The sequence below is a fragment of the Ursus arctos genome, unplaced genomic scaffold (genome assembly GCF_023065955.2).
Source record: "Ursus arctos isolate Adak ecotype North America unplaced genomic scaffold, UrsArc2.0 scaffold_20, whole genome shotgun sequence".
In the NCBI taxonomy this organism is placed as follows: domain Eukaryota; kingdom Metazoa; phylum Chordata; class Mammalia; order Carnivora; family Ursidae; genus Ursus; species Ursus arctos.
Window position 1 is genome coordinate 29,205,734 of NW_026622875.1, and position 25,399 is coordinate 29,231,132.

General features: G+C 38.3%; 1 protein-coding gene across 4 annotated transcripts in view; it reads left to right on the forward strand.

Moving 5' to 3' along the window:
- ACAD11 (acyl-CoA dehydrogenase family member 11) overlaps positions 1–25,399 on the forward strand; it is a 96,367-nt gene that overhangs the window by 6,172 nt on the left and 64,796 nt on the right. For 2 of the 4 annotated variants that reach the window (XM_044383413.3, XM_057315903.1), the window contains exons 3-8: positions 1,568–1,693; positions 2,319–2,480; positions 3,178–3,234; positions 4,291–4,455; positions 24,077–24,218; positions 24,741–24,862. In XM_044383413.3, the coding sequence (XP_044239348.1) occupies positions 1,568–1,693; positions 2,319–2,480; positions 3,178–3,234; positions 4,291–4,455; positions 24,077–24,218; positions 24,741–24,862 (774 nt within the window). The remainder of the gene's footprint in view (positions 1–1,567; positions 1,694–2,318; positions 2,481–3,177; positions 3,235–4,290; positions 4,456–24,076; positions 24,219–24,740; positions 24,863–25,399) is intronic. The other 2 variants (XM_026497028.4, XM_057315905.1) reach the window with 1 other exon arrangement.

Here is a 25,399-nt window from a genome sequence, read left to right on the forward strand (position 1 = left end):
AAACTTGAAGTAACTTGAATGCTTAAGATTAAGGTTGGGTAACTTCTATTAGGTCTCAACTTGGTAAGGCTGAAGCAGAATCCCCACTTATGCCCAGAAATTTATGCCCCAATAAACAGCTTTCTTTGTCTCTCTTCTTGATAACATTCTACCAGAAGACATCAGAAAATAACATAATGCTTTCAGCCCAACAATGTGGCTTAGTTGGTTTCAACTCCCTTCATTTTTTCTATGCCTGCACTGAAAAAAACAATGTTCTCACACTGCCATCCACTTCATGACTCCCTAACCCTTTTGTCCTTACACCACCCACCCCACCCCCAGCACCAGAGTGATTACAAACACTCCTTTCATAACCTTTGGTTCCACTGGCTTCTCTCACCTTGGTCATGGGTTTAGTCATGTCCCTGCTCTAGTTAATCTTTATTAACTGCTGCTTTGTCCCTGCTGTCAAACTGCATGGTTTCTCCTTAGAAGTGATCTGTCACCGGGGCGCCTGGGTGGTGTGCAGTCAGTTAAGCCTCAGGCTCTTGGTTTCGGCTCAGGTCCTGAGATCAAGCCCGGGGATGAATCCCCTGTCGGGTTCTGTGCTCTGAGCTCAGCAAGGAGTCTGCTTAAGAATCTCCCTTTCCCTCTGCTTCTCCCCCGGCCCCATCTAAAATAAATAAATTTAAAAAAAGCTGGGGGGGGGGAGTGATCCATCACCAGGGAGTTTGGAACAGATGAGTCAGCATCACAGCTCTGCTATAAGCTGTGTCCTCAGGTCCTGAGTGATAGGCCCATATATCTGTCCTGGTTGAGGAGGCCCTTCCATCTTATTTGGGTTCCTGCTTCAGTATTAGCTTGCATCTCATTGCCTCCCTTCCCCATGGTTATCCTGAGCTCCATGGTAGCCTTGGGTACCAGGAAGGATTCCCCTCCCCCTGCTTTAGAAACAAGAACCTCTTTTGATCTCCAGAAGGACCTAGTGGTTTTTCCCTTCTACCAGCACTCACTGCCTTCCCCCAGCACCCTGTAGCTGACTGTGCTCAGAGCATTAGAATAGAGACTTGCCTGAGCCCCCTTGGGAGTTATGAGAGAGAAAGAATGAGCAAGAGTAAGCCAATGAGCAAGCAGGGAACGGCTGAGAACAAAGAGATGTTTTTATGATAATCTGAAATATTGTGGTCAGAAACTGTTGCCTTCATATTAATAGAGCCAAGAGTAAGCCCCATGCATGTGCCTATCCTTTAGCCTAATTATCACGGTATTTTTAGTGCTGGCCTAATTTATAATTGTAATAATTACACTAAGACTACTTTTAAGGAAACTATTGTCCTCTAGGTCATTTGTTGATACTGTTTCAAAATTTATTTCTAGCCTTAATGTAAGCTCAAAATAGTTATTATGTGTCTGTACTTCTGGGGAGCCTGCCTGGCTCAGTTGGAAGAGCATGCAACTGTTGATCTTGTGGTCATGAGTCTGAGCCCCACGTTGGGTATAGAGATTACTAAAAAATAATTAAATTTTTTTAAAAACTTAAAAATTTTTGTGTTTCTGATTTTTAATAATCCATCATCCTATTTAGATTGATAGAGAATTTAAAGTCCAGAAAGCTTTGTTTTCAGTTGGATTCCCCGTTCCCAAGCCTTTATTGTACTGCAGTGATCCTTCTGTCATTGGAACAGAATTTTACGTGATGGACCATGTGCAGGTAAATTAACACTTAATCTTACTTTATTGTTATTTTTATTTTTAATTATGAAATTAAAAATATGAAATTAGATGTTAAATTATAGTTTATTAATTAACATTTAGGTAATTAGTTGCAAGGGCTTAAACTTTTGTTTTAATATGAGCACAGGCAATATGGGAGGGATGAAATAGACTAGGAACAAATTTAGTAACTGGGGCTGTTAACTCATTCTTAAATTTTCCTCTAGGTGGCAATAAAGAGCTATATGTAATGGCAATAACCAAACCCTCCAGATGGTAGTGGGGAAGAAAACGACTCCAAATAGAAAGTCGATCCATTAAGAACAATAAATTCAGAGTGTTTAAAAAAAATTTTTTTTTTTTGCAAAATGTAACTTGAGAGTAGTTTTTGTCCTTTAAGTTCAACTTGGAATGCCCTTGTATTTTTCCTTTGGCGCATATACTCTATTGAACATGTTTCCCAAGGGAATGTTTTTCTAGCATATTCTACAAAAAATTGTTTTTGGTTGCAAACTGTTATCCTGATTTTTTTTTTGTAGGCAATGGGGAATTATGACACAGCAAATAATTGGTATGAAAAAATTTATTTTGTTTTAAATTATTTGTTGTAATTGTTTCCATAGGGTCGAATCTTTCGTGATTTCACAGTTCCTGGAGTTAGCCCAGCAGAACGCTCAGCCATATATGTGGCCATGATAGAAACCTTGGCTCGCTTACATTCCTTGAATGTACAGTCATTGCAGCTGGAGGGATACGGTAGAGGTGCTGGCTACTGCAAAAGACAGGTAATACATCCACATAAAGAGCTCCTTTTCTCAAGTTCTTGGAAACAATGTATATTATTAGTCAGAATAAAAGCCTATTTTATACATTCCTGAACCTTGGATAGAACTTTTAATATCAGCCTTTATATTGACTTGTTGTTAGCATAAAATAATTTTATATTTTTAGATCGGGTTTTTTCAGCCTAAGCTTCTGTAACTAACAACATGTACATGAATGCAAATTTAATGCTTTTCAGCCTCTTCATTTAATTTATCAATGTATTTTCTATACAGTTTCCCTTTTTAAGTTAACATATCTATTAAGCAAATCTATGTATTCAATACTTGCTGAGTACTATGTTAAATATCAAGAAAATAGAAGTAAGTTCTTCCCCTAAAGGAACTTTTGGTCATTTTTTGAGAGACCTGTACATGAATCTCATTTACATAAAACTCGAAAATAGAATAAAGGAGTATATAATCTAGTAGTAAATGTTTCGTTACTTATGATGAGAGCTGTGCCATTCAGAGAGTGGATGTCAATGTGCCTTTGCTTAGGTGGAGAAAGCTTTGTGGGAGAGATATGTCTTGCATTGTGTATATAAGGAAAGAGAAAATCTAGAGTGATAGGGAAGAGTTGGTGAACACTTGAAACCAAAGGGACAGCTAGACCAGATATGTATGGGACTATTTCTTTTTGTATGTATATCTTTTTGAGGGGCTGACTGAAGAGAGAAAGGAACCAAGATTTAGAGAATACTCACTGTATGCCATGGTAGGTGAGTTGCTGACCTACTCTTCTTAAATCTTTGTAGCAACCCTAAGACATAAGTATTATTACTCCCATTTTGTAGATGAGGAATCTGAGGCTAATGGATATCAAATAATACATGAATAAGTGGCTTAGACATAATTTATACCTAGGTCTGTATGATTCCCAAGATGAAGGTCTTCACTGCACTAAGTTGAACAGAGGTACCTTGGGGAATGTGGAGAGAAGTATAAGGTGATAAATAATATGGTCTCAATTGATGGAGGACTTTGAGAATAGTTTGATTTGTTTGCATTTGATTCTAAGAATAATAAAAAGTCTTTGCATTCCTTATACCTGAAATATATTTAGAAGATTCTGTGGGTAATAAGAAAAAGTATTTAAAATCTTTTAAAAAGAAAAAAGGTGGGGGGGCGCCTGGGTGGCACAGCGGTTAAGCGTCTGCCTTCGGCTCAGGGCATGATCCCGGCGTTATGGGATCGAGCCCCACATCAGGCTCCTCCACTATGAGCCTGCTTCTTCCTCTCCCACTCCCCCTGCTTGTGTTCCATCTCTCGCTGGCTGTCTCTATCTCTGTCGAATAAATAAATAAAATCTTAAAAAAAAAAAAAAGTATTAAAATGAAAAAAATCTGCATTCTTCTTCTAGCTCCCATATTTTCTTTTTCAGTGATTACTGGTTTCTTGTGATCCTTCCAGGAATCTCCTATGCCTATTTATTTGTGTATATGTGTGTATGTGTTTGTGTACATTCTTTTTTTCTTCCATAAAATAATTGCAGAAAAAAGACGAGAACCCACATTTCTTGATTCCGATGCCAGTATTTTTTTCCTGACTAAAGTCTAGGTTAGTAAAATGAACTAGATGCAAGAGAGATTTGAATGTTTTAGGCTTTAAAAAAAATGTTTTAGGCTCATGTGAATGTCACTTATAGACATTTGTCTTGAGCATTTAGGAATAAGACCAAGTTTGATATAATTGAATTTTGTTTTCATTTTAGAATTGCTGGATCTTACTTCTACTTTCAGTTTTATAATTTTTCTTATTTGTGTATCTTTAGGTATCAACCTGGACAGAACAATATCAAGCTGCAGCTCATCAGGACATCCCTGCCATGAACCAGCTATCTGACTGGCTAATGAAAAACTTGCCAGATAATGACAATGAAGAAAATTTGATTCATGGAGATTACAAACTAGATAACATAGTTTTCCACCCTACAGAGGTACTGTAAGCCATATTTATAATAAACTAAGTAGATCTTAGCACTTCTGATTTGGGACACATGTCAACTAGGTACATGGTCCCCTCAGGGCTCTGAAGAAGCCCAGCTCAACCTCACGCTTCCCCTACCTTTGGAACTGTCTTCACCATTCAAAACTTTTAGGAGCGAGTCCTGCAGATTTTCAGGCATAGGTTGCTGCCTATCTTTAAGGCCAAGTCTAAGCCTCAGGATATCTGATTTACTACTTAAACAGGATTTGGGAATTTACATGCATGTCACTGTTTTCATCAGAGAAGTTTTTCATCTACAAAAATATTTAGCTTATCCGGGTTCTTGCTCTTTTTGTTCATTTCCAGTTCCTTTTCTTATGATGAATTTTTAATTTGGTTAATTATAAGCTCAGAGGGGCACCTGGGTGGCTCAGTCAGTTAAGCGTCTGCCTTCCGCTCAGGTCACGATCCCAGGGTCCTGGGATCAAGCCCTGCATTGGGCTTCCTGCTCAGTGGAGAGTCTGCTGCTCCCTCTCCCACTCCCCCTGCTTGTGCTCTCTCTGTCAAATAAATAAATAAAATCTTTAAATACATATGTATAAGCTCAGGACAGAATTCCAAAAACTTCTTTTGAGGTTTTGAAAGAATTGTATTAGATTAATGTGACCTTGCTCTGTGTAAATGTACACAGTGTAATCTTCATAAAGGATACAAACAATTCAAAACTATAACCCTCCTCCCTGGAACACAGACAGGGAGGTCTGGGATTGGAGGAGGATGGTGGAAATGAGGAAACCACTTAAGTTCTCCTTATTACCTGCATGCCATTGGACAAGACACTTGGCCCTTAATATTTTTTTTTTGATATTATGTTAGTCACCATACAGTACATCCCTAGTTTTTGATGTAAAGTTCCATGATTCATTACTTGCGTATAACACCCAGTGCACCATGCAATATGTGCCCTCCTTAATACCCATCACCAGCCTATCCCATTCCCCCACCCGCCTCCCCTCTGAAGCCCTCAGTTTGTTTCCCAGAGTCCATAGTCTCTCATGGTTCATTCCCCCTTCTGTTTACCCCCCCTTTCTTCTTCCCCTTCTTCTCCTACTGATCTTCCTAGTTCTTATGTTCCATAGATGAGAGAAATCATATGATAATTGTCTTTCTCTGCTTGACTTATTTCACTTAGCATTATCTCCTCCAGTCCCGTCCATGTTGCAGCAAATGTTGAGAAATCGTTCTTTCTGATAGCTGAGTAATATTCCATTGTATATATGGACCACATCTTCTTAATCCAGTCATCTGTTGAAGGGCATCTCGGCTCCTTCCATGATTTGGCTATTGTGGACAATGCTGCTATGAACATTGGGGTGCATATGGCCCTTCTCTTCACTACGTCTGTATCTTTGGGGTAAATACCCAGCAGTGCAATGGCTGGATCATAGGGTAGCTCAATTTTTAACTTTTGAAGGGACCTCCACACTGTTTTCCAGAGTGACTGTACCAACTTGCATTCCCACCAACAATGTAAGAGGGATCCCCTTTCTCCACATCCTCTCTGACATTGGTTGTTTCCTGCCTTATCCATTTTTGCCATTCTAACTGGTGTAAGGTGGTATCTTAATGTGGTTTTGATTTGAATTTCCCTGATGGCTAATGATTTTGAACATTTTTTCATGTGTCTGTTAGCCATTTGCATGTCTTCATTGGAAAAGTGTCTGTTCATTATCTTCTGCCCATTTTTTGATTTGATTATTTGTTTCTCATGTACTGAGTTTGAGAAGTTCTTTGTAGATCTTGGATACCAGTCTTTTTTTCTTTTTTTCTTCAAAGATTTTATTTATTTGACAGAGAGAGAGACAGCCAGCGAGAGAGGGTACACAAGCAGGGGAAGTGGAAGAGGAAGAAGCAGGCTCATAGCGGAGGAGCCTGATGTGGGGCTCGATCCCATAACGCTGGGATCACACCCTGAGCCGAAGGCAGACTTAACCACTGTGCCACCCAGGCGCCCCTGGATACCAGTCTTTTATCTGTAGTGTCATTTGCAAATACCTTCTCCCCTTCCGTGGGCTGCCTTTTAGTTTTTTTGACTGTTTCCTTGGCTGTGCAGAAGCTTTTGATCTTGATGAAGTACCACACGTTCATTTTTTCTTTTGTTTCTCTTGTGTTTGAGGATGTGTCATGATAAAAGTTGCTTTGGCCGATGTCGTAGAGCTTGCTGCCTATGTTCTCCTCTAGGATTTTGATGGATTCCTGTCTCACATCGAGGTCTTTCATCCATTTGGAGTTTATCTTTGTGTATGGTGTGAGAGAGTGGTCAGGTTTCATTCTTTTGCATGTAGCTGTCCAATTTTCCCAGCACCATTTATTGAAGAGACTGTCTTTTTTCCACTGGAAGTTTTTTCCTGCTTCGTCAAAGATTAGTTGCCCAAAGAGCCGAGGGTCCATTTCTGGGTTCTCTATTCTGTTCCATTGGTCTATGTGTCTGTTTTAGTGCCAGTACCATGCTGTCTTTGTGATCACAGCTTCGTAGTACAACTTGAAATCCGGCAACGTAATGCCCCCAGCTTTGTTTTTCCTTTTCAACAATTCCTTGGCTATTTGGGGCCTTTTCTAGTTCCACACAAATTTAAGGGCTGTTTGTTCCAGATCTTTGAAAGACATCATTGGTATTTTGATTGGGATGACCTTGAAAGTGTAGATTGCTCTGGGCAGCCTAGACATTTTAACTATGTTAATTCTTCCGATCTATGAGCATGGAATATTTTTCCATCTTTTTGTATCTTCTTCAATGTCTTTCAAGAGTGATTTATAGTTTCTAGAATATAGATCCTTTACGTCTCTGGTTAAGTTAATTCCGAGATAACGTATGATTTTTGGTGCTATTTTAAATGGAATGGGTTCCCTAATTTCTCTTTCTTCAGTCTCATTGTTCGTGTATAGAAATGCAACTGATTTCTGAGCATTGATTATGTATCCCGCCACATTACTCAATTGCTCTATAACTTCTAGTAGTTTGGGGGTGGAGTCTTTTGGGTTTTCCATATAGAGTATCATGTCATCTGCAAAGAGAGACAGTTTGACTTCTTCTTTGCCGATTTGGATACCTTTTATCTCTTTTTGTTGTCTGATTGCTGTTGCAAGGACTTCTAGTACTATGTTGAATAATAATGGCGAGAGTGGACATCCTTGTCATGTTCCTGATCTTAAGGGAAAGGCTTCCAACTTTTCCCCATTGAGAATGATATTTGCTGTAGGCTTTTCATAGATGGTTTTTATGAAATTGAGGAATGTGCCCTCTATCCCTACACTCTGAAGTGTTTTGATCAGGAAAGGATGCTGTATTTTGTCGAATGCTTTTTCTGCATCTATTGAGAGGAGCATATGGTTCTTGACTCTTTTCTTGTTGATATGATCTATCACGCTGATCGATTTGCAAATGTTGAACCACCCTTGCATCCCAGGGATGAATCCCACTTGGTCATGATGGATAATCCTTTTAATGTACTGTTGGATCCTATTAGCTAGGATCTTGTTGAGAATTTTGGCGTCCATATTCATCAGGGATATCGGTCTATAATTCTCCTTTTTGATGGGGTCCTTTGCCTGGTTTGGGGATCAAGGTAATACTGGCCTCATAGAATGAGTTTGGTAGTTTTCCTTCTGTTTCTATTTTTTGAAACAACGTCAGGAGAATAGGTATTATTTCTTCTTTGAATGTTTGGTAGAATTCCCTGGGGAATCCATCAGGCCCTGGAGTCTTGTTTTTCAGGAGGTTTTTGATCACAGCTTCAATCTCTTCATAATTAATCAGTCTGTTTAAAAAATCAATTTCTTCCTGTTTCAGTCTTGGTAGTTTATAGGTCTCTAGGAAGGCATCCATTTCTTCCAGATTATTTAATTTATTGGCATAAAGCTGTTGATAGAAGTTTCTAATGATCATTCCTATTTCATTGGTGTTGATTGTGACCTCTCCCTTTTCATTCATAATTTTGTTAATTTGGGTCCTTTATTCTTTTGAATAAGTCTGGCTATTGGCTTATCGATCTTATTTATTCTTTCAAAGAACCAGCTTTTAGTTCTGTTGATCTGCTCTACTGTGCTCCTGGTTTCTAATTCATTGATCTCTGCTCTACTCTTGATCAGCTGCTTTCTCGTGCGTGGATTAGGCCTATTCATCTGTTCCTGTTCCAGTTTCTTGAGGTGAGAATATAAAAACTGCATTTTAGATTTTTCTATTCTTTTGAGTGAGGTTTGGATGGCTATGTATTTTCCCCTTAGGACTACGTGCAGAAGGTTTTTAGTTTGATTTAGTCCCATTTATGTTTGCTTTTGTTGCCATTGTCTTGGGAATCAGTTACAAAAAGAAAAAAAAACTGCCAAGAGCAATGTCAAGGAGCCTACTGCTTGTGTTTTCTTCTAGGAATTTTATGGTTTCTGGTCTTGTATTCAAGTCTTTAATACAGTTTGAGTTAATTTATATATAGTGTAAGATAGTGGTATGGTTTCATTCTTTTGCATGTGGCTGTCCAGTTTTCCCAATACCATTTATTAAAGAGACTGTCTTTTCCTCATTGTATATTCTTGCCTCCTTTGTCATAAATTAATCAGCCAAATACGTGGGGTTTTTTTCCTGGGCTCTTTATTCTGTTCCATTTGTCTTTGTCTGTTTTTGTGCCAATGCTGTTTTGATTATTATATCAAATTATTATGTAATTTGAAATCAGGAAGTGTGATGCTTCCAGCTTTATTCTTTCTAAATATTGCTTTTGCTCTTTGGGATCTTGTGTGGTTCCATATAAATTTTAGGATTCTTTGTTGTATTGCTGTGAAAAATGCCATTTGAATTTTGATAGGAATTGCGTTGAATCTATAGATTGCTTTGGAGAATATGGATATTTTAACAATATTACTTTTTCAAATCCATGTGCATGGAATATCGTTCCATTTGTTTGTGTGTTCTTCAATTTATTTCATCAGTGTCTTATAGTTTTCATTGTACAGGTCCTTTACCTGCTTGGTGAAATTTATTCCTAGGTATTTTACTATTTTTGATGCAATTGTAAATGGAATTTTCTAAATTTCTCTTTCTGATAGTTTATTGTTAAAGTATAAAAACATAATATTGTTGTATGTTGATTTTGTATCCCTCAACTTTACTGAATTTTTTTATTCTAATAGTTTTTTGGTGAAATCTTGTAGCATTTTCTATATAAAAAATCATGTCCACAAATAATGACAGTTTTACTTCTTCCTTTCCAATTTAGATGCTTTTTAATTTCTTTTTCTTGCCTACTAGCTCTGGACTTCCAATACTGTGTTGAATAAAAGTGGCAAGAGTGGGCATCCTTGTCTTGTTCCTAATTGTTAAAGGAAAAGTTTTCAGCTTTTTATCATTGAGTATGATGTTTGCTGTGGGCTTGTTATATATGGGCCTTTATTATGTTGAGGTGCATTCACTATTACAACTTTGTTGAGAGTTTTTATTATAAATGGATGTTGAATTTTGTCAATTGTGTTTTCTGCATCCACTTAGATAGTCAAATGATCATTTTCTTAATGTGGTGTATAACACTGATTTATTTGCAGGTGTTAAACCATCCTCCCATCCCTGGAATAAATCCCAGTCATAGTGTATGACCTTTTTAACGTATTGTTGAATTTAGTTTACTAATATTTTGTTGAGGATTTTTGCATCTATGTTCATCAGGGATATTGGCTTGTAATTTTCGTTTTTGTGTGTATGTTCGTGTCTTGTTTGGTTTTGGTGTAATGCTGGCTTTATAAAATGAGTTTGGAGGGCACCTGGCTGGCTCACTTGGAGGAGCATGAGACTCTTGATCTCAGGATCATGAGTTTGAACCCCATGTTGGGTGTACAGATAACTTAAATTTTTAAGAAATAATAACTAAGTAAATAAATAAATAGGGTTTGGAAGTATTCCCTCCTCTTCAGTTTTTTGGAAGAGTTTGAGAAGGATAGATACTAAATCTTATTTGAATGTTTGATAGAATTCACCAGTGAAGCTATCTGGTCTTGGACTCGTGCATCTGCAACTCTGTGTCCTTCCCTAATTTTCAATTATTATTTCTTCAAATAAGTTTTCTGTTCCTCTTTCTGTCTTTTTTCCTTCTGGGACCCCTATAATACAAATGTCATTCCATTTGATGTTGTTTCATCAAGTTTAAGCTATTACCACTTTTTCAATTTTTTCTTTCTATTTTGTTTTGGTGAGTTTCATTCCCCCATCTTCTAGGTCACTGATCTGTTCTTCTGCTTCATCTAATTTGTTGTTGAACCCCTCTTGTGCATTTTTTCAGTTTATTTATTGCATTCTTCAGCTTTGTAACTTCTGTTCAGTACTTCCTTATATTTTCTCTCTTTGTTGAAGTTCTTGGCTGTGTTCATCCATTCATCTTAGATCAGTGAGCATCTTTATGACCATTACTTTGAACTCTTTATCAGGTAAATTACTTATCTGCATTTCATTATGGTTTTTTTCTGGGCTTTTATTGTGTTTTCTTGTTTGGAACATATTCCTTTTTCCTCATTTTGCTTGATTCTCTGTCTTTGTTTCTTCTTCTTTAAAAGATTTGTTTGTTTATTTGAGTGGGGAGGGGCAGAGAGAGAAGGAGAGAGAGAATCTCAAGCAGACTCCTCACTGAGCATAGAGCCTGACAGAGATCAAGACCTGAGCCGAAATCGAGAGTCGGACACTTACCCAGCTGAGCCACCCACACCACTGTCTTTGTTTCTATGTATTAAGCACAACTGCTATCTCTCCCAGTCTTAAAGGAGTGGTTACAGGAACATGGGATGTGTTCCACTCTGCTGTCAGTACAGTGTCCTAAGGGTGATAGCCTGCCAAGGACTGCCTCTCTGATCATTTCAGCCCCATGGGTCCAGAAATGCAAGCCCCCTGGCTACCAGAGCCAACATTCAAGGGGCGTCCCTTGTGTGAATAGCTTTGGCAGAGCCATAAAGGAGGAATGGGCTAGGATAATACTATCCACTGGATTTACTGGGATGAGGCCTCGAGGGAGCACCCAGCTGGCTAGCCCACTTGCTGAGTTCAGTAAGGCAGGGCCATGTGGTAGCACAGGGTCAGAGCATGCCCATCTGCTGGGTTTAGCAGTGTGGTGCTACAGGGCAAGCAGCACCAGCAGGGTAGAGGGAGAGTGCAAAAATGGCACCTACCACCTTCTCTAACCCCAGAGAGAGTTCAGACAGATCCTGGCCACTCCAGCAGATGCTTTAAGATTGGCCAACGTATCTCCTTCATATAAGGTCTTTTCAACCTGCTGCTTTTGATGGGTCCCAAGATGGGTAAATCTATACATGAGCCCTTTAAGAGTGCAGTCTCAGTTTCCTAGAGCCTTTTGGTTCTCCTGGATATGAATCCTATTGGTTTTCAAAGCCAGGCATTTTGGGGGCTCATTTCTCTGGTGCAGATCCCAAGGGTGGGAGTACCTGATGTGGGGCTTACCTGCTGTGGGGCTATCCCTTGCTCCTCAGGGATATAGTCCATATTTATGAGATCCCTCCTGCTTATGGGTTACCACACTGGAGGGTATAGGATTTTTGGTGAGACTACATCTCTATCTCTCCTACCCATCTTGATGTAGCCATTTTTTTTTTTTAAGATTCTGTTTTTAAGTAATCTCCACACCTAACGTGGGGCTTGAAGTCACAGCCCCAAGATCAAGAGGTGCATTCTCTACTGTCTGAGCCAGCCAGGTGCCCTTGATATAGCCTTCCTGTCCTTTATTGTGGGGGAGCTGTTCAGGTAGTTTTCAGGTATTTTTCAGACAAAGTTGTTCTATATGGAGCTGAAGGTTTGGTGTATCTGTGGAAGGAGTTGAGTTCAGGGTCTTCTTATGCTAGCATATGAACCACTCGTTTTAACTTTTTATTTTAAAATAATTACAGACTCATAAGAAGTTGTAAAGAAAAAGAAAAAGTACAGAGGGGTCTTGTATACCTATCATTCTAATTCCCCAAATGAATCTCACACAACTATAGTATATTATCAAAGCCAGGAAACTGACATTGTGTGCCTTTTAAATTGGATAAAGAAATATGAAAAGTTCAGGGTTGTTGGGAAGCTAAAATGCAGTAATCAATATGAAGCAAGTAGCTGGTACCTGGCATACCTGTGCTCAGTTTGTTTCATATCTCTTCTACTTTTCCCTTCTTTTCCTCTCTGTTCCTCCATTTTACTTTTTTCTAAGATTGCCTATCAAGCTCTGCTCTTCATAAAACTATTAAGATAGAAGTAAATATTTCATAATATGTACCAAGACTTAAACAGTGGCTGTAAGGGATCAAATTATAGGAGACTTTTAAATTGTAGATTTCTGTAATGAGTAAGATTTGAGGTTTTATCATTTTGTGGTTTTTTTCAAAGAATAGCGTGTTTTATTTTTATCATCAGAAAACACAAGAAAGAGGACAAAAACAAACTTAAATGATAAACCTTCCAGGAATGTGTGTGGTAAGCCAGTAAAGGATTACTAAAGGGTATGGCAAAACCAGAGCACATTACTCAGTTTTGTAATCCGTATTTTCCAGTTACTTGTATGTAAAGTATTTGAAGCATGTTTGAGCGAGTATTTCCATAGTACAGCATGCTTACAGCAATGTTTAAAAGAAATCCAGCGTTCCTGAAAAATATTGTTAATTTTCTAAATATAAATCTTACCCATCTGGCAGAAAAATGTTTAAGGAGTTTAATGTGCATTTCAACTTGAAAAACAAATTTATTTAATTAGAAACAGATAAACCTAGAGATAATGCATCTGCATTCATTAATTAGTAGTCAGATGTATTTAAGATAACAAATATATGTAATCTGATTCTTCTGAAGTCATCTGTCTTGCAGCCTTTTATATATTAACTTATGAAGAAAAAACATTTGATATGCAAACAAAACTTGTATTTTTAATGGCTTTCTTTTTAACTTCCTTCATTATCTCTTAAGTGTCAGTGTAGTTGGGCAGAAGCATAGTTATAAAGTTTAATTTTGCTAGAAAAGATGTGGCAATTGGGTTTTTTTTCAACACCTTTACATAACACACATTTTTTTCATGGAGGGGGAAGGGCAGAGGGAGAGGGTGAGAGAAAAATCTTAAGCAGACTCCACATCCAACAGGGAGCCTGACATGGGCCTTGAATTCATGTCCCTGAGATCATGACCTGAGCTGAAATCAAGAGTTGGACACTAGACCAGCTGAGTCACCCAGGCACCCCTATATTACAGATTTCTTAAAAATACTCTTTAATAGGGGCACCTGGATGGCTCTTCACTTAAGTGTCTGCCTTTGGCTCAGGTCATGATCCCAGGATCCTGGGATCGAACTCCAAGTTGGGCTCCCTACTCAGCAGAAAGTCTGCTTTTCCCTCTCCCCTCCCCCTTGCTCATGCTCTCTCCCTCTTCCTCTCTCTCTCTTGCTCTCTTGAATAAATAAATAAAAATAAAATAGGGAAGCCAAGATGGTGGAAGAGCAGGGGACCTCATTTCATCTGGTCCCTTGAATTTAGCTAGATAACTGTCAAATCATTCTGAACACCTATGAATTCAACCTGAGATGTAAGAAAAGAATCTCTGGAACTCTACAAATAGAAGAGTGACCACTTTTTGCAGGATAGGAGGTGTGGAGAAGTGAATCTGAGGGGATATATTGGAAGATAAATGGCAGGGGAAGGGAGCCTCTGCAAGCCAGTTACTGGAAAGTGTATAGCCCCTGAGTGCAAAATCAGAACCTTTAGATCCACTCCAGTGAGAGACATCCCTGCTGGAAAGCTGCTTGGGTGGTGGAATCCCAGGTGGGACGGTGTGACCTCAGGAGATCCCCAGAATCACAGAAAGAATGGGGGTGCCTGAGCTGGCAGCATTCCCAAGCACTGCAGCAGGGAAACTTGGTGCCTGGGAGAGGGCTCTCAGCTCAATTCACCGTAAACTTTGAATGGTGGCATGCTTGGGCAACAACTCTGCTTGTGGGGGCCCTGCAACGGGCAGAAAGGCTGCAACCCTCCACCTTCCCCCCAGGAAGATCGAATCAGACGCACACCACAGGAGTCTGCAGAGTTTGGCACACACAAAAGTGAAGACCACTTATCCCTGAAGGTTTACTGAAGAGAGGGGATTGTGATCTTTCAGCTCCAGGTCTTGCGATCGGGGTGTGGCCATTTTAATTTTCATCCTCCAGAGAGGTCCGGAAAGCCTTCAGTAAACAAAACCCACATAGAGCAACCAGAAGTGGCTCACAGTGAGGCTGGCCCCCTGGCAAGGGGTGGTGTAACTCCACTCAGGCAAAGACACTTGAGAATCAGCACAGCAGTCCCTTCCCCCAGAAGACCAGCTGGAAAAACAGGCAAACACCAAGTTTATGGAGCACACAGGACTGCAAAACTCCAGCACTAGGGGAAAATAGTATATAGAATTTGAGGGTTTTTTCCTCACGATTCCTTTATCTTTCAGTTTAAATTTTTCCTTTTCTTTTTCTCTTTTTTTTCCCATTTCAACAAGTTTCTTACCTTATCAACTCTTTGTTTTTAAGTCATTTTTTGACTTTCATTTTTTACATTTTGCAGATATGTTCTTCATTTTTGGCTTCCTTTCACTTATATTCAATTTTACTTTTGTATATGTGTAAGTTTTGCTTTCTTTACAATATTGGGATTTTGTCTCTTCTAACAAACAGACCAAAATACACCCAGGAGCAAGTGGATCACCCTATTTTATCCACCTGGGAGATCATAGTCTCTCTCCGACACCCCCCCCCCCTTTTTTCTCTTTTTCTTTTCTCTTCTGGTTTCTGACCACTTCAGATTTGTCTAGTATGTATTTCGCTTGGGTCGTGGTTGATATTTTTTATTTTCTCTTGTTCAACAATTCTTCTCTGGGCAAAATGACTAGAAGGAGAAATTGACCACAAAAGAAAGAACCAGAGGTAATACTCTCTGCCACAGATCTAATCAATATGGATATAAGTAAAGTGTCACAGCTGGAATTCAGGATAATGGTCATAAAGTTATGAACTGGGCTCGAAAAAGGCATTAAAGACACTAGAGAATCTGTTAGTGCAGAAATAAAATCTAATCAGGCCAAAATTAAAAATGCTTTAACTAAGATGCAGTCTAAATTGGATGCTGTAACAGCTAGGATAAATGAGGCAGGAGAGGGAGTAAGTGACATAGAAGGCAAGGTGATGGAAAGGAAGGAAGCTGAGGAAAAGAGAGAAAAACAGCTAATGGACCATGAGGGGAGGCTTTGAGAAATCAGTGATACCATAAAGCTAAACAATATTAGAATTGTTGGGGTCCCTGAGGAAGAATAAAAAAAGCGGGACATAAGGAATATTTGAACAAATCATAGCTGGGAAATTCCCTCATCTGGGGAAGGAAACAGGCATTCAAGTCCAAGAGGTAGAGAAGACCCCTCTCAAAATCAATAAAAATAGATCAACACCCCCAACATATAATAGCAAAGCTTGCAAATTTCAGAGATAAAGAGAAAATCCTGAGCAGCTTGAGACAAGAGATGCTTTACACCTACAGGGGTAGAAACATTAGGCTGACAGCAGATCAACCCACAAAGACCTGGTGGCCCAGAAAGTGCTGGCATGATATATTCAGGGTACTAAATGAGAAAAACATGGAGCCAAGAATACTTTCCAGCAAGGCTGTCATTCAAAATGGAAGGTGATAAAGAGCTTCCAGGACAAAAAGAAACTGAAAGAATTTGTGACCACTAAACAAACTCTGCAAAAAAAAAAAAAATAATAATAATACTAAAGGGGATCCTGTAAGCAAAGACAGAGCACAAAAGTAACATAGACCAGTAAGAAACAGAGACAATCTACAAAAACAGGGACTTTACAAGTAATACACTGGCACTAAATTCATCTTCCAATAGTTCCTCTGAATCTAAAAGGGCTAAATGCTCCAATCAAAAGACAGAGGGTATCAGATTGGATAAAAAAGCAAGACGCATCCATATGCTGTCTACAGCAGACTCATCTGAGACCCAAAGACACCTCCAGATTGAAAGTGAGGGGTTGGAAAACCATTTATCATGCTAATGGACATCAAAAGAAAGCTGGGGTAGCCATCATCACATCAGACAAATTAGATTTTTAAACCAAAAGACTGTAATAAGGGATGAAGAGGGACACTATATCATACTTAAAGGGTCTATCCAACAAAAAGATCTAATAAGTATTAATATTTATGCCCCTAACATGGGAGCAGCCAAATACATAAGTCATTAATAACAAAATTAAAGAAAGACATGGATAATAATAATAGGGGACTTCAACACCCCACTCACAACAATATTTTCTAAGCAGAAGATCAACAAGGAAACAAGGTCTTTGAATGACACACTGGACCAGATAGACTTCACAGATATATACAGAGCATTCCATCCGAAAGCAACAGAACACACATTCTTCCCAAGTGCACATGGAACATTCTCCAGAACAGATCCCATACTTGGTCACAAATCAGGTCTCAACTGGTACCAAAAGATTGGGACCATTCCCTGCATATTTTCAGGCCACAGTGTTTTGAAACTTGAACTCAATGACAAAAGGAAATCTGGAAGGAACTCAAACACTGGCAGTTAAAGAGCATCCTACTAAAGAATGAATGGGTCAACCAGGAAGTTAAAGAAGAATTTTAAAAAATTCACGGAAACAAATGAAAATGAAAACACTGCTGTTCAAAACCTTTGTGATGCAACAAAGGCAGTCCTAAGAGGGAAGTACATAGCAATACAAGCCTTTCTCAAAAACTTAAAAAAGTCTCAAAAACACAAGCTAAGCTTACACCCTGAGGAGCTGGCGAAAGAACAGCAAATAAAGCCTAAACCCAGCAGGAGAAGAGAAATAATAAAGATTAGAGCAGAAATCAATGAAATAGAAACCAGAAGAACAGTAGAACACATCAACGAACTAGGAGCTGATTCCCTGAAAGAATTAGCAAGATTGATAAACCCCTGGCCAGACTTATCAAAAAGAAAAGACAAAGGAGTGAAATAAATAAAATCATGAATGAAAGGGGAGATATCAGAGTCAACACCAGGGAAATACAAACAATTTTAAGAAGATATTATGAGCAACTATGTGCCAACAAATTAGGCAATCTGGAAGACATGGATGCATTTCTGAAACTTGTACACTACCAAAACCGAAACAGGAAGAAGTAGAAAACCTGAACAGACCCATAACCAGCAAGGAAGTTGAAGCAGTCATCAAAAATCTCCCAACAAACAAGAGTCCAGGGCCAGACGGCTTCCCAGGGGAATTCTACCCAACATTTAAAGAAGAACTAATACCTATTCTTCTGAAGCTGTTTTGAAAAATAGAAGTGGAAGGAAAACTTCCAAACTCTTTCTATGAGGCCAGCATTACCTTGATCCCAAAACCAGACAAAGACCCCATCAAAAAGGAGAATTATAAACCACTATCCCTAATGAACATACATGCAAAATTCCCACCAAGATGCTAGCCAGTAGGCTCCAACAGTACATTAAAAGGATTATTCACCACGACCAAGTGGGATTAGTTCTGGGCTGCAAGGGTGGTTCAATATCCACAAATCAATCAATGTGATACACTACATGGTTAAAAGAAAGGACAAGAACCGTATGACCCTCTCATAAAATGCAGAGAAAGCATTTGACAAAGTACAGCATCCTTTCTTGATTAAAACCCTCCACAGTGTAGGGATTAGGGGAGCATACCCTCAATATCATCAAAGCCCTCTGTGAAAAGCCCACAGCAAATATCATTCTCAATGGTGAGAAACTGAGAGCTTTTCCCCGAGGGTCAGGAACATGACAGGGATGTCCACTCTCACCACTGTTCTTCAGCATAGTCCTAGAAGTCCTAGCCTCAGCAATCAGACAACAAAAAGAAATAAAAGGCATATGAATCAGCAAAGAAAAAGTCACACTCACACTCTTGGCAGATGACATGGTACTCTATGCGGAAAACCGAAAAGACTCCACCCCCAAATTACTAGAACTCATACAGGAATTCAGCAACATGGCAGGATATAAAATCAATGCACAGCAATCCCTTGCATTTCTGTACACTAACAGACAAAAGAAAGAGAAATAAGGGAATCGATTCCATTTACAATTGCACCAAAACCCACAAGATACCTAGGAATAAACCTAACCAAAGAGGCAAAGGCTCTGTACTCAGAAAACGATAGAACACTCAAGAAAGAAATTGAGGGAGAAAGAAAATGGAAAGGAAAGGGGAAAATGCTCATGGACTGTGAGAACAAATATTGTTAAAATGTCTACGCTACCTAGAGCAATCTACATATTCAGTGCAATCCCTATCAAAAAACCAACTTTTTTCACAGAGCTGGAACAAATAATCCTAAAATTTGTATGGAACCAAAAAAGACTCCGAATAGCCGGATGAATGTTGAAAAAGAACCAAAGTGGTGGCATCGCAATCCCGGACTTCAAGTTCTTTTACAAAGCTGCAGTCATCAAGATGGTATGGTACTGGTACAAAACAGGCACATAGATCAAGGGAATAGAGTAGAGAACCCAGAAATGGACCCTCAAATCTATGGTCAACTAATCTTTGACAAAGCAGGAAGAAATATCCAATCAAAAAAAGACAGTCTCTTCAGCAAATGATGCTGTGAAAATTGGACAGCCACATGCAGAAGAATGAAACTGGACCATTTTCTTACATCATACACAAAAATAGACTCATAATGGATGAAGGATCTAAATGTGAGACAGGAATCCATCAAAAGTTCTAGAGGAGAACACAGGCAGCAACCTCTGTGACCTTGGCCACAGCATCTTCTTGCTAGCCATGTCTCCTAAGGCAAGGAAAACAAAAGCAAAAATGAACTATTGGGAATTCATCAAGATAAAAGCTTTTGCACTGCAAAGGAAATAATCGACAAAACCAAGACAACTGACAGAATGGGAGAAGATATTTGCAAATGTCTTATCAGATAATGGGCTAGTATCCAAAATCTATGAACTTACAGAACTCAACCGCCAAAGAACAAATAATCCAGTCAAGAAATGGGCAGAAGACATAAACAGACATCTCTCCAAAGAAGACATACAAATGGCCAACAGACACATGAAAAGATGCTCCACATCCCTCAGTGTCAGGGAAATACAAATCACAACCACAATGAAATACCACCTCACGCTGGTCAGAATGGCTAAAATTAACAATTCAGGAAACAACAAATGTTGGTGAGGATGCGGAGAAGGGGAAGCCCTCTTACACTGTTGGTAGGAATGCAAGCTGGTACAGCCACTCTGGAAGACAGTAGGGAGGTTCCTCAGGGAGTTAAAAATAGAGCTACCCTACGACCCAGCAATTGCACTCCTAGGTATTTTCTCCAAAGATACAAATGTAGTGATCTAAAGGGGCACCTGTTCCCCAATGTTCATAGCAGCAGTGTCTATAATGGCCAAACTGTGGAAAGATGGAGATGTCCATTGAAAGATGAATGGATAAAGAAGATGTGGTGTATATATACGGTGGAATATTACTCATCTATCAGAAAGGATGAATACTTATCATTTACATCTATGTGGTTGGAACTGGAGGGCATTATGCTAAGTGAAATAAGTCAGAGAAAGACAATTATCATATGGCTTCACTCATAAGTGGAATATAAGAAACAGCACAGAAGATCATAGGGGCAGAGAAGGAAAACTGAAAAGTTATCAGAGAGAAAAACCATGAGAGACTCTTAATGGTAGGAAACAAATTAAGGGTTTCTGGAGTGGAGTTACATGGGGGCATGGGGTAATTGGATAATGGGCATTAAGGAGGACACGTGATGAGCACTGGCTGTTTTATACAACTGATTATTGAACACTACATCTGAAACTAATGATGTACTATATGTTGCTAATTGAATTTAAATAATAGTAGGTAAATAAGATAAAATATTCTTTAGTAAATGCTTGTTGGTAATAAAACCAGGTTTTGATCTCCAGCCTATAGACTTGCAATGTTATATAATTTTTTCTACATTTTACTGCTGTTCCTCTCACACCACTTCAGGGGTGTCTTTGACCATACCCACTTTACTTTCTGTTTCTCTTATTTCTTATACCTCCCCTGAGGTGCTACAAATTTGATTGCTGTTACTGTAGAATCCATGAACCCTAATGACTTCATTTGACTTCTTATCCTACCTGGCCCATGTGGGCATGATCAATTATTTCAAAAACTACTTTCTTTATTGTCAATTGAATTAATAATTCTTTGTGGATGTATCCGATAATATAAGAGTTATAAAGCTTCCTGACCTTACATTACTTATTATTCCAGAATCTTCTTACCTCTTGTCTTTATAGAGTCTCTAACCCTAATCTTGGGTCATTATGTTTTTGCCTCAGAATAAAGTCATAAATCAGGTTAATGGGGTGTGGGACACATATATGTTGCAGAATTTCATTTAGACTGTAACCACATCTTTTTGTAAAATCTATTACTTTTTTTTAAATGTTTTTTTCAAATCTTTTCCATTCCTCTCAAAATATCAAGTTGCTTTTCTCCTTTAGATCCCCACTCTTAGTGTATGGTCTTGCCTTCTACTTGACTCACTTTTGTCCTTAGTTGCTTTCCGGCCCATGCTTCTTTCTGGGAATCAGAGACCCCTTGAAGTCCTCTTGATGTTGTTGAAGACATTTCAGCACTTTACACAATATTTCTGTCATGTAAGATTTTTCTTAAGTTTCATTGCCAAGAAAAGTTGTCACTCTTAAGCAGCTGATTTGTTTTGAATCTATATACACTGTAAACATTTTGACTGATCATGATTCTCGTTTTATTTTGTCCATTGAAAACTCAGATCCGCTTTTACTGTCCACACTAACAACTGTATATTTCCCCTGACATTTAATTTCATGTAATAACCTTGGCCCTGGTTTCATCTTTTTATATAAAATTCTATTAATATTTTCTTCCCTGCCTTCTTCACCTACTTTTTGTCATGGTGGATTGCATGTGTTTCTTTTGTTTTGAAAAGGTAATATACATACGTTTTAATAACATTCAATAGAACAGAAAGCACACATAGAAAAATAAAACTCAATGTAGAAGATAATTAGCAAAATGAAAAGCTGTTTGTTGTGCTGAGGTTTCAGAAAAACTGTCAGAAGTCATTTTAGTAATAAGTTTTTTAGCAGCAAGAGGAAGAAGTAAAGGTTCATTTTAACTACTAGGACTTCGGCTGAGCTTGTTATAGCTCTGTACACAAAGAAGCATAAATGGTATTCTGATAAACTATTGCTACTTAATTTATACTAATTGATAAGAGTTTGATGAACCATCAGCTTTTCTCACTGGCCATTGTTCTATAGCTTTGTGCAACTACCTAAAAATTTTTTTTAGAAATCTTGAAACTTAACTCCAGAGAAGATTCCTAGTTTTCATTGAAAAAAAGGTAAACATTTATAGCTTAAGCAAATGTCTCGTCTTTTCTTTGGGTGTTAAGAACATAGAAACAAGTAGAGTAGTATAGAGAAAAATACATCAGTCCTTTTTTGTTGTTTCCATAACAACTCTGGCTCATAGAGTAAAGTATAGTACAATATAACCACAACAATAAAAGGTCTTATTAAGTCAAATCAAGGAAGAGGGGGTGATCAGTTTTTCCCTTAGATATAATAGCATTTTTTATTTTTTTTTTTTTAGTTTCAGAGGTAGTGTTTAGTGATATAATAGAAAATTTTTGAATGCCCACTATATGCCATGCTCTGTACTTATTCATGGAATATTGGCCAGGGACTTTGCTAGGAACTGGTAAGCAAAACAGACATGCTGTCTGCCCTCATTTAATATTCACACTAACTCTATATAAGTATGTTATGGCTGAGAAAATTTGAGGCTCAGAGAGGTTAACCAGATGGTCCAGAGTTGCACAGCCAATAAATGGTGGAGCTAGGATTTGAATATAGGTCTGTCTTATTCCAAAGTCTGTGTTCTTCCACAAAATTACAATACTGCGTACAAGTGTGCCAGAGGGGTGAGGGAGTGCAAGTTATATAAAGGCATGGAACCCAGTAATTTGCATTGCTTCGATGAACCTGCTGTTTTATCTGGCTTGGATAATCTTGTGTAGATGATTGCTGCAGCCTCCTCACTGGCCCCTCTACAGTCTGTTCAAAATGTAGCAGCGAGAGTGACCCTCCTAAAATACAAACCCTATCAGGTCACTCCTCTGTACAGAAACCTCCAGTGGAGGTTCCCCTCCCTATACCCGATTGCTCCTTCCTCCATACCTTGAAATAACCACAGCCATTGCTATTAGTTTGGTGTATATCCTTTCAACTTTGAGTAGTGGTTTACAACATTTTTATTTAAACAAAAATAGTTTCAACTATATGTATTCTGGCAAATTGCTTTTCCCCTTGTATTTACAGTTGAATATCATATCCTGTGTTCTTAACATGAGATATATTCCCTTGATATATATTGTGATAAAGTAGAATGAGGAAAGTTTTGTGTTTTGATGAGTTCCAAATTGCATGACTGTTTTGTCATACTGCTGTATAATTGTGAATTTTATAGTTATAAATAACATCTTTTATAACAATTATATTTTTGTAGCTACAGCATGAAATAACTCATTTTAAAATTACCATTGCCTCTGGGTACCTGGGTGGTTCAGTCGGGGAGCATGTGACTCTTGATCTTGGGGTCATGAGTTCAAGCCCCATGTTGGGTGTAAAGATTACTTAGAAATCTTTAATAAAAAGAAAAGAAAGGGGCACCTGGGTGGCTCAGATGGTTAAGCGTCTGCCTTCAGCTCAGGTCGTGATCCCAGGGTCCTGAGATTGAGCCCCGCGTCGGGCTCCCTGCTTGGCAGGGAGCCTACTTCTCCCTCTCCTTCCATTGCTCCCCCTGCTTGTGCCTCTCTCACTCTCTCTGTCAAATAAATAAAAATAAAATCTTAAAAAGAAGCAAAAAAATGCCAAAATTAAATTACAGTTGCCATAACAGTGTAATATTAGTTATGCAGTAAGATTTATCACCAGAGCAAACTCCTTTTTTTTTCTTAAAGATTTTATTTATTTGTCAGAGAGGGAGCGGCAGGCAGAGGGAGAAGACAACAGAGGGAGAAGCGGGATGCCCGCTCGGCAGAGAGCCTGATATGGGGCTGAATCCCAGAGCCCTGGGGTCATCCTCTGAGCTCAAGGCAGACACTTAACCAGCTGAGCCACCCAGGCGTCCTGAGAGCAAACTCTTAACTAGACATGACATGACATGACATGACGTAGATGCTTAAATTATAAGTAACTATTAGAATTTCTCCTTTACTATAGTTAACCCTAAGTTGAGCAATTTCAACTGCTTTTGTTTCCCCTCATTAGTAGAGATACTAAGGGTACGTAAACTAAAATGCAGGAGAACTGATGGCCAATAATGGAGCCAGTGGACTTGGCTCTACATATTCAAGGCTAATTAGTTATTTGATAAATGAGATGTACTATTACAGGTAAAGACTACAAACTATGTAAACTAAGATTTGCTTTTGATAGAAAATAGGATTTCATTCATTTCCCTGTTTAGTTTTGTATTAAATATGTTTAACCTTATTATTTTTAATTGCAGTCTCGAGTTATAGCTCTTCTGGATTGGGAGCTTTCAACCATTGGTCATCCTTTGTCGGACTTAGCTCATCTCTCCCTGTTCTACTTTTGGCCACGGACAGTCCCAGGGATAAATCAAAATTCTTACTTTCAAGAAAACATAGGTATGAAACCATAATGTTGCCTAAATTGCTATTAATATAAAATTGTATTTATTCTTCATAATTAAAAGGTAAGATTATATTGTAATTTTAGATAAATAGCTTTTATTTGTTTCTTGAAATGTTTCTCTCTTTTTTTTTTAAGATTTTATTTATTTATTTGAGAGAGAGAGAGCATGCATGAGCAGGGAGCCTGACTTGGGACTCGATCCCAGGACCCTGGCAGGGATCGTGACCTGAGCCGAAGGTAGACGCTTAACCAACTGAGCTATCCAGGCGTCCCTCTTGAAATGTTTCTAAATCATTTTATTCTTGGTTTTTCTCAACAATAGCATTTCACTTTTAGTAATTTATGATAAAATGTAACCCTTTATATACATCATTCTTTCGGAAATCAGCATTCAGAACATGTTTGTTATGTGGATTAATGGTTATTCAGTTTTATATACATATGCAGTATTATTACATTTGAAATCTTCACCATGATATCTTTGTTAAATTTTATGGTGTTTGCTGTTTTTTTAGGGATACCATCATTAGAAGAACTGATTTCAATATATTGCCGCTGCAGGGGAATTAATTCTGTTCTCCCTAACTGGAATTTCTTTCTTGCCCTCTCATATTTTAAAATGGCTGGAATAGCACAGGTAATTGATTGTTCTTAACCTATTTTTCACCATTATTAATGTACTGTTCACAATATTTTCTGGTCTTCAGGAGTCTTATGCTCTTTCTCCTTAGATCATTTTGCTTTTGGTAATGACAAATATCAGGAATGGGTGAATATGAATCCAGAATTTACAGAATAGGAATTTGGCAAGGGAAAAAATTGAGTAGCAAAATGTGTTATCATTTTTTGGTATGATAAACTTAAAAGATAGGAAGAGAGAAAGAAACAATGATAAAAAGAGAAAAGCATATGAAGATTGGTTATTTCCTGAATATCCAATTTAAGAAAGAGCTAAAATCTTTTAAAGATGTCTGCTTCAAACTATAAAACCATTTATTAACCAGGTCTGGTGATGAGGAAAGAAATGCTTTTGCATGTCCCTAAGCCTAGCATGGTACCTAGATTATAGTAGCCTCTTAATATATATTTTTGGGAGAATAGATGAGTAAAATTTTCCATTCTCTAACAATGTCATATTTATGTGATTAATTTTAAGAGGAAATTGAGCATAAAT